Genomic DNA, 18,477 nt, shown 5'->3' on the forward strand with positions numbered 1-18,477 from the left:
ATTCCATTTTTATTTAAATTTCTTTGCGTAACAGCAGACTCCATCTTTTTAAATTTCTCCAATTCATTTGTTTTCCGTTTGGCAACAAACCCAGCTGCTTGACAGTAGGACCATGCTACATGTATTGCGGGTGAACTTTAAAAACTTCGGTCACACTACCAAGAATACGATTTTTAGACTAGTGAAACTCTTAGCCGATCTGAGTACTAGGCTTTAGCGGCCAACCTTATTTCCTCCTCCCTATAGAGGCCGGTGCGTCCTCCATCACCGCTTTATCTGCCAAGTAGCTGGTGAAGGTGGAGTCGCGCGAAGACCCACTCGGCATGTTCCTTCCCACTGGGATTCTCTCCTCCAGCACTTCAACTAATCTGCGTATATGCCCTGTTGTGGTATTGCTTCCTGTCGGTGAAGTCCCACAATAATGGGCAACAGCTTGGATTATGTGTCTTTTGTCATCAGCACTGACCTCTTGCAGGTGTTGGGGTTTTCCTCCCATTTTTAGTTTTTAGTTTCCACATCGCCTTTGCACGAACACCGCCAAAGATGAACTTTCTTGTTCCTTGGGCCGCGGCTAACGGCGTTCATCGAAAATTCACTTGGTAAATCTGGTATTTTTCTGATATTTCCTTAGCTCATCTGAGTAACGTGCTGAAAATCAGACCCGACGAAAAGCGTTAGCCGCGTGTTAGCTTCTCGCTTACTCTTTTTATGCTTTTTGTTATTATGTGTTAAATACTTAGTTAATCTAGAAACTCGACTTTTTTAGAATAAAAGTAAGAATATAAATGATACTCTAATTATTTTTAAGAACTTTCATAATTTTAAGAAAGTGAATCCAAATATTGGGTTTGATATACAAAATAGAATTTTAAATTTATATATTTATATTTATATTTATATTATGTATATATTTATGTACCTTATTCAGATATTCAGGCGTTTTAACTAACATTTTTAATGGTAGTTTAGTAATATAAGCATAGTACTCAGATCGGCTAAGAGTTTCACTAGTCGAAAAATCGTATTCTTTGTAGTGTGACCGAAGTTTTCAAAGTTCACCCGCAATGCATGTGTTACGGTCTTACTGTCAAGCAGTTTGGTTTGATATTGAACTTTAAAAAGGAGGAGTCTGCTGGTACACAATTAAATGAAAATAAAAATAAATGGAACGTTCAACGAATGTTTTTATTTATCTAAATTAGTAGTTTAAAGCTTCCTTCTCGTCCCACGGATGCTGCGCCGTCTTTCCCGCTCCACCGCAGTTCAGCTCCGAGTCCCAATAGGCATATTGGACCTTGAGGAAGTGGGAGCCGGATTGGGAACGGGGTTGATCCGCTGATGCTGCAGGAAGTCGCCCAGCATCCTGGCAGTGGCTGGCTAAGGCTTCTCCAACTGTTCCTTAGCGGGCGCTACATTTTCCTCCTCCCTATGGAGGCCAGCGGGTCTTTCAGCTCCGCTCAAGCTGCCAAGTAGCTGGTGGTGGTGGTGTACGGAGTACTAATGGAGAGGTCGTCGGAATTCACTTTCTTTGCGAGGAGACGCCCGGCAGGATGTCCATGTAGAGAGCCAAGTCCCAACGGGCATATTCCTTCCCACTGGTATTCTCTAGTGGATCTCCTCCAGCACTTCAACAATTCTGCAGATTTGCCACTGTTGTTTTGCTTCCTGCCGGTGAAATCCCACAATAAAGGGCAACAGCTTGGATTAGGCGTTCTATTTCATCTGCACTGACCTCCTGCATCATATTTTGGGGTTTTCCTTTCATTTTAATATTTAGTTTCCACATCGCCTTTGCACGAACACCGCCAAAGATTAAATTTCTTATTCTTTGGGTCGCGGCTAACGGCGTTCATCGAAAATTCACTCGCGAAATATGGTATTTTGTCTGGTACTTCCTTAGCACATCTGAGTACCGCGCTCAAAAACAGACCCGACGAAAACCTTTAGCCGCCTGTTTGCCTCTCGCTCACTCCTATGGTTAGCTCGCGGTTTCCGTCGATCTGAGTACTAGGCTATATTCTGAAACATGAAATAGTATATTTTACAATATTTTTGACGGATAAATGGTATTTTTTGATTTGTTCGGCGCGGTCACGCTGATAGTATTTTTGATCGTAATCGGTGCGGTCACGCTGTTTACGTATTTTTATGTCAGTGGGTCGTAGTCACACAACAACGTGTTTTGTTGTAACTAATCTTTAATTTGAAGAGCATGTTCTCTTATTAAATTTAAAAGATCTATAAGTGGCTTATTAAACATTACTGTGTATCTGGGCTTCAAAAACATTTTTAAGTATCTTATCGTTGAGACATACACTTTGGGTACTTTCTATTCGTGCACGTCAACATGTCCTTACACACGAGCATGTCGGTTGTGACCTCCATTTTAAAGCCCTTTTCTAGTGCGGAAGGCTATCGAGCCACATCAGTGACCGCCAATAAAGTTCGATTTTCCAGTCCAAAAGAAAGGGGACTCGCAGAATCTGTACGCGTGGCCCTAGAAGAGGGGAATTTCCACCCGGTTAAGGAATTCACAAACTTTATCCGTCAAGCAGAAATTAATGTATGTGTGTTTATTAAGCGTAATTTGTATACTCTGGCAGAGAGGGTGCTATAATTTCAGTCAAAAGTTTGCAATGCATTGAAGATGTTTCTGACACTATATGGTATATATTGTATTCTTGATCAGCATCATTAGACGAGTGGATCTAGCCATGCCCGTCTGTCTGTATGAACGCAGAGATCTCGGAAACTATAAAAGCTAGAAAGTTGGGGTTAAGCAGCGTAGGTTGGTTTCAGCGGAGGGGGCGCTCACTCGTATGCATACGAACCTCATAACGCTAAAGACTGTTTAGCGCCCATGTTTGTATACCCTTGCAGAGGGTATAATGATTTCAGTCAGTAATATACATCGCAGTGAAGGAGACGGTTCCGACTCCATAAAGTATATATATTATATTCACTAGACGAGTCGATCTAGCCATGTCCGTCTGTCCGTTTCTACGCTAACTAGTCTCTCAGTTTAATAGCTATGCGGATTAAACCTTTCCAAAAGTCTTATTATTCTATTGTAGGTAGTATATAACGAGCCGGATTGGACAACTTAATCCTACAGCTCCCAAAGGAATCATAGAAAAAATATTTTTCTATATGTCAAAAAAAATTATAACACCGATGTTTTATAACATGTTAGGTTGTCAAAAAAGTCCTTCGGTATATGTATTGAATTTTCAATTGTTCATAAAATAGGTTACAATAATGCTATTCAAGTCAAATATGCGCCCTTTTGTTCGATGACGCCTTCCCAACGAAATGCCAACTTCATAATGCCCCTCTTATAGAAGCTCGCTTCCCTATTGGCCAATAAACTCGGAAAGCCAATATTCACAGTACTCTCTTGTGGGCAACTTCAGACTAACAAGCGCGTTCGCCATGGACAGAAACAGGCGGTAATCACTTGGAGTGAGATCCGAAACATACGGTGGATGCAAAAGAACCTCCCAACCGAGCTCCCGTCACTAAAGATGTGTGTGGCCTGCCGTTGTTCTAATGGAAGATAATTTGGCCTCTGTTGATCAAAGATGGCCTCTCCTGCATGCTGCCTTCAAGCGGCCCTGTTTAGGGCAGTACAGGTCCGAATTGAGCGTTTGGCCATAGGGGAACAGGTCATAGTGGATGATTCCCTGCCAATCCCACCAAACACACAGAAGAACTTTGAACTTGGCCACCGTCTGGGCCGCTTTTCGACCACGACCGTTTGCGTCTTACGTTGTCGTAAGTGACCCACTTTTCATCGCCAGTCACCATACGCTTCAAAAACGGGTCGATTTTGATGCGATTCAGAAGCGATTCGTATGCGCCGATACGGTCAAAGATGTTATTTTGCGTCAATTCGTGTGGCACCCATACATCGAGCTTCTTAGTGACTCCAAGCTTCTTCAAATGGTTTATATTTATTTATATTTATTCTTTATTGATAATGTTTCAAAGAAAACTTAATTAAGGTTTACAGAAGTGCTTATTAGGTTTTCTTACGAATTATTCTGGTCGACATGTGTAAGATCGTTGGCCTCTAGTTAGCCTGAATTTAATAACGATCGATGAACTATGCATTTCCTGTTTACTGTGTTATATTGCTTATTTGGATTTTATATTTTCTTAGAACTTATTTTGGTTGGCATGTGCCAGATCGTTATCCTGTGCATTTCCTGTTTGCTGTATTACTTTAATATATTGCATTTAGCATTTAATGAGTTAAGCAATTCTTGTACTTTATTATTAAGAGGTGGTAAAGAAGAAATTGGGTTTTGGACATATGTGGGAAGTGAAGTGGGGTTATACGTAACTCGCGCGCTGCAGCGTCCCGTGCGCGCTCGGGTCCTCGATTTTCCCCAATCGAACTCCAGGTAGCATGATCAGCAGTGTTTCGCGACTGCTCTCGTCGTCGCTCCTCGGAATCCGACCTGACCATTGCGCGCGACCTGACCATTTTCCCCGATCGTTCTGCAGGTAGCATGGTCAGCAGTATTTTGCACCTGCTGTCGTCGTCGCTCTACGGAATTCGACCTGGCGCTTGCGTGCGCTTCAGCGTCCCGTGTGCGCTCGAGTCCTCGATTTTCCTCGTTCGCTCTCCAGGTAGCGCGATTGTCAGTGTACCTCAATCGTTAGCTGGCTCGAATTCTTTCGCTTCTCGTTCTCTGAGAGCGAGCAGCGGAATTTCGCGAGCGAGCTTCTTCTGCTACCTCCAAATTACTTGTACGGGCCAAGGCAATGTGGTGCGCATTACGGGTCCTTATTTGTGACGCATTTTGAGCATATTGGGCTCGGCTTCGTCTAAGCGCAGCTTGGCGGCGGTGCTCTTGAGATAAAGATGATATGCGCGACATTCTCTTTATTTTGCTGTTAAAAAATAACTGTATAAAAGTTAAGGGGTTATAATTTGTCAGAGATTTTCAAAATCTCTTTGGTCGGGATTCTGGTAAATATTTATTGATGTTCCACCTGAATTTCACCAGAAGAGACTTATGTGATACGAATTTACGAATCCTGTTTTACTTTATAGAAATACTTACCAAAGGAAAAAAATATAATAATACTTTATTATTTTGTTACACACTTTTTTCACTTTTCACCTTATACCTTTTGGTGGATTTTTAATAACTTTTCACCTTTTACTTTTTTATGGGCTTATATTCACATTGTACTTTTTGGTGGATTTTCATTCACTTTTCACCTTATACTTTCGGTGTGTTTATATTAATTGAATATAAAAGATACACACAACAATGTATACGTTGTCACTCGGCAACTGGTTTTCACAGACTAATCCGGGGATTAGGATTACGAGTCAATATATAGGTTTGAATCATACCTGAATCATAACCTTCATATAACCCTTTCGATGGCGGACAATGCCTGATTTTAGGGACAATTCGTAGGTAAATTAGGTAAGCCAAGTTGATTACCTAATTTAAGGATTGCGTAATAACTGCATTATTACCTGTAATCTAGCTTCGTGGCAACATTGTTAAGGTTATTTCTGTAATCTAAAATAGGAAAAACGGGTATACCTAGGTATCCTACCTTATAATTTGGACACCTGTATCCATGTTATTCGTGTCCTAACACCACCCCATTCAGCAAAATATTATAGTCGTCAGTTTTTTGTGTAAAATTAATTTCGTAATTCTGAAAAGTTAAAATATTCTATACCCAGAGTAAAGGAAAATACGACCAAAATCAACAAAGCAACATATTTTTTTTAAATAATTATTTCATTATTTCGCTGACCGTTTCTTTGACAGCTATATGTTAGAGTCGTCCGATTTTTATTAAATTTAAATACGAAATTCTTAAAAATACAAAAAATGTTATTCCCAATAGCATAAGATAATAATATGCCAGGAAACACTGAAGCTATAATTTGTTTCATTTTATTTTTAAATTTTAAATTCGAAATTCAGAACTAATTAAAAAATGTTATTTCCAAGCGAAGGAGGTTATATGCTAAAAATAAAAAACACCTTAGATATAATAAAAACAATTTTTTCCGATTATTCCTATGGGAGCTATAAGATACAGTTGTCCGATCAGGCTGCTTCCGACTTATATACTTTCTGCATAAGTAAGAAGACTTTTGGAAAAGTTTCAGATGGACATGGCTAAAAAAATCAATTACAAAAAAATAATATACAAATTATAAATGCAAGGGTATAATAAATATTTCATTATTTCGCTGACCGTTTCTTTGACAGCTATATGTTAAAATCGTCCGATTTGTATTAAATATAATTCGAAATTCTTAAAAATACACAAAATGTTATTTCCAATAGTATAAGATAATATATCAAATAACACCGAAGCTATAATTTGTTTCATATTATTTTCCCACCAATTTTCTGATCGTTCCTATAGCAGCTATATGATGTAGTCGTCCGATTTTAATAAAACTTAATTCGAAATTCAAAACTAATTAAAAAATGTTATTTCCAAGCGAAGGAGGTTATATGCTAAAAATAAAAAACACCTTAGATATAATAAAAACAATTTTTTCCGATTATTCCTATGGGAGCTATAAGATACAGTTGTCCGATCAGGCTGCTTCCGACTTATATACTTTCTGCATAAGTAAGAAGACTTTTGGAAAAGTTTCAGATGGACATGGCTAAAAAAATCAATTACAAAAAAATAATATACAAATTATAAATGCAAGGGTATAATAAATATTTCATTATTTCGCTGACCGTTTCTTTGACAGCTATATGTTAGAGTCGTCCGATTTGTATTAAATATAATTCGAAATTCTTAAAAATACACAAAATGTTATTTCCAATAGTATAAGATAATATATCAAATAACACCGAAGCTATAATTTGTTTCATATTATTTTCCCACCAATTTTCTGATCGTTCCTATAGCAGCTATATGATGTAGTCGTCCGATTTTAATAAAACTTAATTCGAAATTCAAAACTAATTAAAAAAATGTCATTTCCAAGCTTAAGAGGTTTTATGCTAAAAAAAAACACCGAAGCTATAATTTGTTTCATATTATGCCCTATGGCAGCTATATGATATAGTCGTCCGATTTTGATAAAATTAAATTTAAAAAAATTCAGAGTTAATTAAAAATTTTATTTCCAATTTTACGATCGTTCCTTTGGCAGTTATATGATATAGTCGTCCGATTTTGATAAAATTAAATTCGAAATTCAGAATGAATTAAGATTTAAATCATCAAAGCCGAAGAACAATAAACCAAACAAAAAAACAAACTTAACCGCAATTGTATCCGCGGGACACTTGTTAATCCCACGGGGAATCCTCTCCAGTGACCGCGTCGAATAGGTCGCGTATTATCGTTAAGTCTGGGTTCCACTCAAGAGAGCTCTTTTAGGTAGGGACCGAAAGAAAGAAAACAGACGGATAGACGGATAGAATCGTCTACAGAAATCCCTGTGTGGGACTGTTGCACCCGGCGGGCGGGTTGATGGGTTTCCTTACAGAAAGCTAAAGAAGTTCTGTTAATAATCTAAGTGAATAAATTGTAATAGTATGAATATGGAGTAGAACTATCTTTCAGAGGGGAGGGAACATGTAGACAGTCCCAAGGTATCCTACGGTGACCGGTCGAAGGGGCAGTCGGAGACATCTACGGCTGCTACGGTTGGGTGGGAGCGCAGAGGCTTTGGGTTTGCCCCCAAAAGCCCACAATATATCCGATGGTGTCCTGTGACCTAGAAGGGAACAAGTGGGGGAGTTAGTTTTGTGATAATCACATGTTTTGTTAGTCTTATAGTTACTCACATTTCGTCGATTTTTTGGCCCAGCAGTAAGACAGCTGTTGCAGCGTGAAGTGTTGTAAAGTACAAACATATGTTTCTTTATTGTTGCGCGTGTGTGGGCAGGGTTAGAGTACCCACACCCCAAGTGCTCAAGAGCTAGCCGGCGCTGCCCACTCGCGGACACACGTAGTCCTATTTTGGGACGTAACACTTTTAAAACGAGAAAGGAAGTTAACTTCGGCAAGCCGAAGTTTGAATACCCTTGCAGTTATAGGAAAAAAATCAATGTTAGTAACACTATGTTACATCTTAAGGACTGTTGCTAGCTTCAGTGATATTAAAACAATTTCACGTACTCAGCCCCCACACCACGTCAAGGTCACAATCCACGAGGGGGAAAATATTATCATTTATATATATATATACAATTTTGAAAACTACGCTGATAGATAGAAATAAATAAAATAATAATACCATAAAAATACATATATACAATATGCTATATACAATTTATTATTTTTTCTAACCTATTACAATTTTTACAATTTATATATTTAATTATATTACCTACTACAAGCTATACTTAAAAAAAATTCCATTGTGGTGGCTATATGGTGTCTCATAAGTAATGGCAAGAGCTTGTGGAATTCGAGAATCTGAAAATATCCAATCAATTTGTGTTATTTGTTTTGTTGTGGGAGAATGATTGATTGAAAAGAGGTTATAGGCATTCAAGTGTTCCTCCAGAATATCAGTCCCTGTGGATCTGCAAATATTAAAATCTCCTAATATTACTACTTTAGTACTATCCATTCTACGCACTTTTTCCACATCAGCTTTAATTTCATTTCGAAATCTTGCAATAGGAAATCCGGGACTCCTATAAAGAATTATAAATGACGTGTCAAGATATTTAAATGCAATCGATTGATACGTTGCCCTTGTGTTTGTGGACTTCTTTGTCTCAAACAGAAAGAATGCATTTTGCGAAATGTTTTGTTTAGCATAAATAAATATTCCGTTCTTCCCAATACCATTCAAACGATTGCAATCTATTCTTCTTATAATGTCGAAATCCCTTAAAGTGTACTCCTCTTGTGGAAGAGTCCAGGTTTCAACAAAACATAAAAAGTTGGCAGAACAAATAATATTGTCGTTGGCAACATCTTCGCGATGAGCGCGAAGAGATTCCACGTTGTGGTAATATAAAGAGATATCCTCATTTTCATTGACCAAAAATTCATAATGCGTAGTCAAAGCCTTTTCCCCTCTTAAACGTTCAAGTTCTACTTGGACATTTGTAGCTCCAAATCTAGTTGGAGGGACAAAGTCTCCTAAAAGAAAAAGGCCCAATGCGCTAGTTGCTCTGCTGCAACCTACGTACAACGAAGCTCGCTTAATGCCTCTTTTAAGATGAACTGCGACTTTGCTGTAGGTTGCTCCTTGGCTCTTATGGATGGTAATAGCCTCAGCAGGAACAACTGGAAATTGTTTTCGATCAATAGAAGAATGTCCCGAATTTCCGCATTGGAATACTCGGGCTGTTTTATAAATTGGAGTCCAGTCTGGGTGATCATTTCCTCGAACTTTTGGCCTAGCTATAGTACCGACAGTGGCATCTGTAAACTTAATCCACAGTCCAGTAACTAATAATGAGCCGTTAACCATACAGTTGTCAATTCGCATTAATTGACCAGTTGCCCCATTTACAAGTCCATCATTTGTGTATAGTACCGACAGTGGCATCTGTAAACTTAATCCACAGTCCAGTAACTAATAATGAGCCGTTAACCATACAGTTGTCAATTCGCATTAATTGACCAGTTGCCCCATTTACAAGTCCATCATTTGTGTCAATATTGACGGTAACCATATATTTTGCAGTAGTCTTCAGGTGTAAAATATATGGTAGACCCTGAGTTTCAGAGATCTTCATGTTTTGGGCATGCCTAAGAGTTGATTCTCGACTTCTTTCAGACATATTAGTTGACTTAACCGTATCTACTGCAGTCTACACAAATTCTTCAGTTCTAATTTGGGCAAGTTTTAGGGAGTTGTAATGGTTTACGTCAGCATTAGAACAGAATAAGTGAATTGCATCGTCAGGAACATCGGTTACTGGAAGAACTCTTGTCCTGAAAAGCTCAATATCTGCATTTGTCATGTTGGCTTCAGACATATTATTCAAAGCCAAAGCAAAAGCGTGGTCGTCACGTTGCCGCATTATTTCCGTTAGCGCGAAAAACTTAAAGTTATTCCAAAGGTTAGCTCCTGCCAGAATATTATAGGGATTAGATGTATTTTCTGCGAATATCCAACGATCTCCAACTGGGCTAAGCTGCTTCAGATCTCCAAACACTATTATAGACTTGCCCCCAAAACTTACATATTGACTTCTAAAAATTTGACAAAGTCAAGTCAAAGTCAAAGCATTTTTGATCCGACCATCGAGATCTCATCTATAATAATTAATTGGATATCAATCAACTTACAATGCATTGTCCCCCAATCCCAAAAGCTGCTTTTCCAGTAGGAGCACAAAGTAAAACCTTTGCGGAATCTGTTGCCCCAGGAAGATTATTTGCTCGCCAAGTTATAGACTGAAATATTGTAGAAATCAATCTGCTTTTTCCCACTCCGGCCCCTCCACCAACATATTCATAAAATGTTTTTTTGTCTGCAACATTATACATTACGTGGGCGTAATACTGGCGTTGCTTAAAGTTGAGAGACCGGGTAAGCGAGCAAAAATTATCGTCAGATACTATCGGAGGAAGTCTTATAAGAGGAAGTTCGCCATTTGAATCATTTTCATCTTGGAGTACATTTACGTTTTGGCCGACGTCGGGGACTGCCAAAGCTCTGAACTCTTCATCAAGGTATTGAGAGGCTGGCCCTTCGGGAAGGGGGCCGTTTTCTTCTCTATCCACATTTTGCAGATCTTGAAGAACTCTTTCTAACTCCATGTCGTCAAACACATCATACTACTCTTTATTGCGTTTAATAATTTCAAAATTATTTCTAAATGTGCTTTCATTGTCGTTTGCAATGAGTTCCGTCTCTTCACTTCTCCATGGGAAAAAGAGCATAACGTGCTCTCTAAAATAATCTGATGGAGAAGAGCTTAAACTGAAGCGAACCCACCTAAGAATTAGGGCATGATTACGTCTTTTTAACCAACCAGTCCGTTATTTTCTTCATCTGCATCAAAGTCGATTGATTCGTCATATTCTTCGTTTGACTGTTCTGACCGTGCATTTAGCTTGGAGAATTTGAACTAAGCCGCAAATTCCGCAAGTCATAACGATTCTAGCTGTTCATGTCTTTGCACGTATCGATCAAGTAAATTTCGCTCAAAAATATCTGTTGAGTTTGCGGGAAGCTGTTCTAATTCTCTGTTAGATCGGACTATCCGGACCCTTTTATCTGGATGGCAAGTGTTAATAAAAACATTCCCTTCACTAGCCTCAGACAAGTACAAACCTAAAATGTTGTATGCAGCTTCTTGGGCAGATATTTCTGTAGCGTTAATAAACTTGCTCCCTAAATGCTGAAAGTTTCTTTTGACGGAAACACTTCCATGGCTTATTTCTGTCATTGCTTCTCGAAGCAGTTGCGACACGCCACGGTTGGATTTATTTATGTAGTTAATTATATAACTACAACAGGCGTAAGCAAAATTATTAAACATGGCCGATTCTTCTTCGGAAACTGACTTTAGGAGCTCTTTAACTTTTTTAAATATTTCTTTATATTCTTCAACGTTGGATTCGTTTTCTTCAAATGGATACAAAACCAGAGTTTCAGGCATTGGTGGGTATGACATATTAAAACGACAGAATTGTTGTCCTCGCAGTTCCCTTAAACATGAAGCGCTGTGCTTATGGTGCTGGTAGTAATGAAACGATCAATAAAGCGGGTGACCTCTTCGGCGTTATCGGGTCCTTCTAGCTTTGGGGCACCAGAAAACCAATACATGCCATGAGAGTGCGGCGATCCTCTGTGCTGGAATTCGATCATCCATTAATAATGGACGAGTCTTAACCCACCAAATATCTCGAAGCTTTTAAATAATTTCATTAATTGCAGGAACCTGTAGTCGAAGTACAGGGAGCACGTTACTGGGTCCGATCGAATTAATCTAGCTTTTTCTGCTGCCTCTTCCTCAGTAATGTCTCTGCTATCCAATAAAAGAGATAGAATAACTAAGAGTTCGTTCCATTTAGATTCAGCAGCAGAGAGAGCATTTCATAAAATTTGTACATACATACATACAAAGTCCTTTGGGCACTACTGCGCAACGACGGTCGTAAAAGCGAATTTGCGATCTTGCTTTTTTTGCATAGGTCGAATTCCCCTTAAATATTTCGCCGCAAGAAATAGTTGGGAAGGAAAGTTCTTCTGCGTCGTCGTCAAGGGTTAAATTTGTTGGAATGCGGCCTTCTCCGGGAGCCATAGCAATACGCTGAAGTCCAATATCATCGTTTTCTAATAGGGTTTCATGACCTCCGGGATTTAAATCACCTTCTTGCGCGTCATTTGATTGAGAATGAGAATGTTAACGAAGAAGCTCTTCTACGACTTCTCGGTCAGATTCATCTGCGATGAAAGGTATCTCTTCTTCGGCTCCCATTTGATTGAGCCAATCACCGTCAAAGGAAATGTTGTGCTTTCTGTAGAGCTCAGTGTTAACCAAGTATCGCACAGCTTGAATAACCCGACCGGGTCGAATAGTTTCCGTCATGAAATTATGGGAATATTCTAACCTTCTTTTTAAATGAACCTGGATTACATGGGTCGAATCAAAGGTGCGTGGGAGTACGCTTACAGTATCAGGTACTGAAATTGGAACATTGACTACAGCGCTTCTTATTCCGCATTGCCTTTCATATCCAAGGGATATAATGCGCATGAAGGGAATTCGAGGAGAAATAAGGCGCTCCTCAAGACATGTCAAGTTTTTAAGGCATTCAGGTATCTCTGGAAAGTCGAAGCCATTAGAGAGACAAAGGGATGGTATCCTACCTTTGGAAACGCCTTGACGACATGTACTGCAAAATTGATATTTGCCGGACGGACTCGGAAACTTTCTGCTTAAATAAAAGGCATTGTCTAGACTAAAATTGGGGTATTTAGAAGAAATAGTACGTATGTTCAAACCACTAACCTGAGATGGAAACCACGTTCCTCCGCAGCACGTACAAAACTTAGTTGGTCCGTCCTTAATGTTACGAAGATATTGTTCCCTTGCAGTAGCTCGACTCCTCCGTCGCTGGCGTTCCCGTTGATCCTCTCGTTCATCCTCTGAAAGTTGTGCTCTTGCAGCAATATTGCGCTGTGACTGTCTGGAAGATTCCGCCTGTCGATTTTGTGAACTCGACCTGTATGTGAGAAGTCGCTCGTCAGCCATTTCCTGAATTTGTTGCTCCCGAAATCTTTGCTGAAGTCTTGTGTTCCGATGATGCACTGTGTTGGTCCTTTTGCTCCTGTGTCCAGTGATATGGTTGTTCCTGGTGATCCTATGAGCTGCTGCGTCCCGTAAACGCTCGAGTCCTCTATTTTCCTCACTCGATCTCCAGGTAGCATGATCAGCAGTGTTTCGCGACTGCTCTCGTCGTCGCTCCTCGGAATCCGACCTGACCATTGCGCGCGCTACAGCGTCCCGTGCGCGCTCGGGTCCTCGATTTTCTTCAATCGATCTCCAGGTAGCATGATCAGCAGTGTTTTGCACCTGCTGTCGTCGTCGCTCTTCGGAATTCGACCTGGCGCTTGCGTGCGCTGCAGCGTCCCGTGTGCGCTCGCGTCCTCGATTTTCCTCGATCGATCTCCAGGTAGCATAGTCAGCAGTGTTTCGCGACTGCTCTCGCCGTCGCTCCTCGGAATCCGACCTGACCATTGCGCGCGCTACAGCGTCCCGTGCGCGCTCGGGTCCTCGATTTTCCCCAATCTATCTCCAGGTAGCATGATCAGCAGTGTTTCGCGACTGCTCTCGTCGTCGCTCCTCGGAATCCGACCTGACCATTGCGCGAATTTTGTTTAAGGAGTCGCGAAGTTTTAAAAAAAATAAATTATTTGTAAGTAAAACATGTCAAGCGGGTTTGGTGGGCAAAAATCAACTGAATATTCTTTATTGATAATGTTTTAAAGAAAACTTAATTTAGGTTTACAGAAGTGCTTATTAGGTTTTCTTACGAATTATTCTGGTCGACATGTGTAAGATCGTTGGCCTCTAGTTAGCCTGAATTTAATAACGATCGATGAACTATGCATTTCCTGTTTACTGTGTTATATTGCTTATTTGGATTTTATATTTTCTTAGAACTTATTTTGGTTGGCATGTGCCAGATCGTTAACCTGTGCATTTCCTTTTTGCTGTATTACTTTAATATATTGTTTATTTAGCATTTACTGAGTTAAGCAATTCTTGTACTTTATTATTAAGATTACCACCCAATTAGAAGAAATTGGGTTTTGGACATATGTGGGAAGTGAAGTGGGGTTATACGTAACTTCTCCCCCTTTTAGATAAGAATTCTCCTGAATTCTATTGTTATTGAGCTGAATTTTAATTTTCTTGTGTTTTAAAACAATGTAAGCAATTAATACAATTATTGACAAAAGTATGGTTGCATTAAAAAAATAATTTATGTCTTTATGTGTTTTTAATTTTCTTATGTTCGACCAGTTATTCTTATTATTTTCCAATATTTTCTCAAAAGTGATTTGTTTAGTAAAATTTTGAGTTTGATTTGATTTCTCATATAAAATTCTTTTCTTATCTAATTCGTATGAATTTGTAAAATAATTATTTTCTATACCTATTGTACAATTTGTAAAGTGTATTAGAATATTTTTTTTTCATTTTAATTTCATTGCTATTACAATTTTGATATAATGTTTCATTTTTAGCATTCTTAATTACTACGGTTTCTTCGTCTAGTTCTAATATTTGCATTTCATTTCTTTGTATCAGTTTGCAATTTTTCTTAAATACACAATGTTTACTTTTTCGCATTTCTTTTAATTTTTTATTTGTTTTATAGGTGTATGTTGAATTTTTATAGTTAAATATCAGTTCTGATTCCTGACCTTTTTAAAGTTTTCTTCATTAGGCATCGGTATTATCTGTTGTATTTTTACTGTTATAAAGTTTTTTGGTATTTCTATTGCGAATACTAAAAGATTATTTCTGAACATAGCCGTAGCTAACTTTATATGGTTTAGTTTGTTGAAATCGATATTGTATTTTTTTATTTCGTGATCTGTTAATATGCTGGGATGTAATATATTGTATCTAGCAGAAGCAACGTTATCCTGCAAATGTTCAATCTTATTTTTTATTAACTGAATTTTTATCTGTTGGTCGTAATATAAGTTCTCCTGGTATCTGTTATTTTCGAATTTGCTAATTGCATTCAATTGCATTCAATTGTCTCTCTATTGCCTCTCTATCTGATTTAACTATTTGTTCAATGTATTTTATTGTATCATTGAAATACGTATTTATGTAAATTTGCTTGTTTAATGCTTCATCTGTTTCCTGCATGTTTTCTTTAAATGTAGAGATATGATTCTCAACTTCTTTCCTGTCTTCATCGTCCATTGTTCCAAACAACCATTTTGCTGAACTACCTACTACATTAATTAATCCTCTTCTTTCGCGATTGTGGTTTCCATATAGGGTATACAATTTGTTTTTTGTTTCAGTTAGTTCCGATTGTAATATGTGTTTGTTGTCATTGTTTGTCATTTCTATGTTTTTTCCTATTTCGTTCAAAATATTGTCAACATCTTTTAAGTTTATTATATGTACTACTATATCTGTTGTGATAATTATATCTTGATTTTACATCTCTCGCATACCCGTCCTGATCAGGTATTTCTTGAATCGTTAGTGTTCCCGCTGTTGTTGTTATTGCCATTGTCATTAGTATTGTCGTCAGCAACATAGTCGTCGTTAGTATTTTCTGTAAATTTATAAGGGCGTTTAATATTTATTGGGTCAATATTACCGAGATTTGCTTTTTTGAATTTCTGAGCTTCTTTGTGTCTGACTGCCTTGTAGTTCTTTATAAAACCCTCTTCTCGTTTTTCTTCATAATGCTCCCTGTTGCCGTTGTGCTTTTCTAACATTTTTTGTTTAGCGCTATCTATATTTTCTTTTATTTTTGTCAATTCTATCTTATTGTTGTGGGCTTCGCTGGGGGTACATTTGATTGTGGAGTGATATCTTTCATTGTAATTTCTCACTGCTCTCTGCATAATTTGTTTTACTGACATATTCGACGCTTCCGTTTTATATGTTATTCTAAACTTTTCTGCTAGTGAATTGTGTAGTCTTTCTACATCTGAATTGCCAGTGTGACTATTCGGTTTTGTTAAGTGTAATTCTATCCCTTCTTGTCTTAGTAGTTCTTTAATCCTGAATGAATCAAATTCGTTATCAGCTATTATTTTACCTGGTTTGCCTATTTTCGTAAAATGTTCCTCCAATTGTTCTACTATAGTGATATGATTTCTATCATTTAATGGGTATACTGCTGCGAACTTTGAAAATTTATCTATGGTCGTTAAAAAATGTGTATTTTTTATTACATATGTATCCAAGTGTATTATCTGATTTTTATCTGATGGGGTTTCCGTTTTACTGAATTTATTTTTAATAGGATTTCTATCATATTTTATTTCTTTGCAAAAATCGCATTGATTTATAACCATTTGCACCAACTCTAACAATTTTGGAAAGTAAATCTTGTTTTTCAATTGGTTATATGTTTCCTGAATTCCTGAGTGCATACTTTCTCTTACATGATAAAACGAAATTTGTCTTACTGCTTCTGTTTCATGTTCAATATCTTGAGCTCTGAGTGTGCATTTTATGAATTCTAATTGTTTGTTGTCTGAAAACATTTCTATTAGTTTTCTTGTACTATGTTATACTCTTGATACGATAATTCTGAATAGATTCCGACTTTTCCTTTGTGTATATATTTCCTGAAAATATCTCCCATTGTTGGAAAGTCATGTTTTGCTATAAATATTATTGATTTTCCATGTCTTGTTTTATACTCGTCTGTTTTACTGTCTGTAATAATTATTTGTGTTTTATATTTGTTAACTATTTCCTCTTTTATATAAAAATGATTGTGTAAATTTTCTTCGGCTGAGTGTACTGTTGATGTTGAGAGATTATCTTCAATGTTTGCTATCATGTTTATGTCTGAAATATTATCTTTGTATTCATTGTCTCTTTCGTTTTCGGTTTTGTTCGTGAGGTCGCTGTCTTCCAGTCTGCTAAGAAAATCTGCCACTCTGTTCTATTTTCCTTTCAAGTAATCTATCTCAAATTGATATTCTCCTAATTTTAATAACCATCTCTGGTGTCTGGGTGAAATATCTTTACCTTTATGTTTTGAGTGTAAGAATTTTATTGGCTGGTGGTCAGTTAATATTTTGAATTTATTCCCGTAAAGGTATGGTCTGAAATAATTGACGCTCCATAGTATTGCTAGGAATTCTTTGTCTGTTGCTGAGTAATTTTTTTCATGATTGTTTAGCGTTCTTGATGCAAAGCAGATTGGATGACCGTCTTGAGATAGGACAGATCCAATTGCATAATTTGATGCATCTGTAGTTAATGTACATTTTTTTTCAAAATTGGGATATCTTAAAATTGGGTGAGAACTGATTAAATGTTTTAATTTTTCAAATGCTTCGACATAGGTGGGGTCTTTTAGATTTATTTTAACATTTTTTTCAAATACTTGGGGTTATTGGCTGTGCTACTTTAGCATAATCTTTTATAAATTTTCTGTAATAACCTGTTATACCTAAGAAGCTTTTTATTTGCTTCTCTGTTCGTGGTAACAGTAATTTTTCTATGATTGCGATCTTATTTGGATTTGGCTTAATGCCCTCTTTTGTAAGGATATGTCCTAGAAATTCAGTTTCCTTTTTCATGAAGTTGTCAATCTGTATTTATACCCGTTACTCGTAGAGTAAAAGGGTATACTAGATTCGTCGGAAAGTATGTAACAGGCAGAAGGAAGCGTTTCCGACCCCATAAAGTATATATATTCTTGATCAGGATCACTAGCCGATCTAGCCATGTCCGTCTGTCCGTCTGTCTGTCCGGATGAACGCTGAGATCTCGGAAACTATGAGAGCTAGGCTATTGAGATTTGGCGTACAGATTCCTGAGCTTCTTACGCAGCGCAAGTTTGTTTCGGTAGACTGCCACGCCCACTCTAACGCCCACAAACCGCCCAAAACTGTAACTCCTACAGTTTTGATGCTAGATAGAAAATTTTAACTGAAATGTATTGTTCTCATCAATACCTATCGATTGACCTAAAAAAAAGTTTGCCACGCCCACTTAAACGCCCACAAACCGCGAAAACCTGTGACGCCCACAATTTGCGTGCTAGATAACAAATTTTAACTGAAATGTGTTGGTGTCGTCAATACCTATCGATTGATTCAAAAACAAATTTGCCACGCCCACTTAAACGCCCACAAACCGCGAAAACCTGTGATGCCCACAATTTGCATGCTAGATAACAAATTTTAACTGAAATGTGTTGGTGTCGTCAATACCTATCGATTGATCCAAAAACAAATTTGCCACGCCCACTCTAACGCCCATAACGCTTAAATCTGTCTACCACCGGTAGGTGGCGCATTTTAATCTCGCT

At 37.9% G+C, this 18,477-nt stretch overlaps 2 protein-coding genes and 1 long non-coding RNA gene across 9 annotated transcripts in view; 1 reads left to right on the forward strand and 2 right to left on the reverse strand.

The window, feature by feature from the left end:
• Positions 1–2,113: 2,113 nt before the first annotated feature.
• LOC139355011 (RNA polymerase I-specific transcription initiation factor RRN3-like) overlaps positions 2,114–18,477 on the forward strand; it is a 107,529-nt gene continuing 91,165 nt past the window's right edge. Inside the window, exon 1 of one of the 6 annotated variants that reach the window (XM_070999289.1) lies at positions 2,114–2,563. In XM_070999289.1, the coding sequence (XP_070855390.1) occupies positions 2,348–2,563 (216 nt within the window). In that variant the 5' untranslated portion in view covers positions 2,114–2,347. The remainder of the gene's footprint in view (positions 2,564–18,477) is intronic. The other 5 variants (XM_070999291.1, XM_070999287.1, XM_070999292.1 and 2 more) reach the window with 5 other exon arrangements.
• LOC139355015 (uncharacterized) lies at positions 5,918–7,943 on the reverse strand. Its single transcript, XR_011605792.1, has 2 exons — positions 7,806–7,943; positions 5,918–7,735 (listed from the first exon to the last, which is right to left on the reverse strand). It is a non-coding gene; the product is annotated as an uncharacterized lncRNA (long non-coding RNA).
• Positions 8,252–17,968, reverse strand: LOC139355012 (octapeptide-repeat protein T2-like). Of its 2 annotated transcripts, none has more exons than XM_070999295.1 (2): positions 12,951–13,730; positions 8,252–8,439 (listed from the first exon to the last, which is right to left on the reverse strand). In XM_070999295.1, exons 1-2 carry the CDS (start codon positions 13,677–13,679, stop codon positions 8,347–8,349), a joined length of 822 nt encoding a protein of 273 aa, XP_070855396.1. In that variant the 5' UTR covers positions 13,680–13,730; the 3' UTR covers positions 8,252–8,346. The 2 variants fall into 2 exon arrangements, with proteins under 2 accessions (XP_070855396.1, XP_070855395.1); XM_070999294.1 differs by adding an exon at positions 17,187–17,968 and having other exon boundaries at positions 8,254–15,750.

Source organism: Drosophila suzukii, unplaced genomic scaffold (genome assembly GCF_043229965.1).
Source record: "Drosophila suzukii unplaced genomic scaffold, CBGP_Dsuzu_IsoJpt1.0 scf_6, whole genome shotgun sequence".
Taxonomy (NCBI): Eukaryota; Metazoa; Arthropoda; class Insecta; order Diptera; family Drosophilidae; genus Drosophila; species Drosophila suzukii.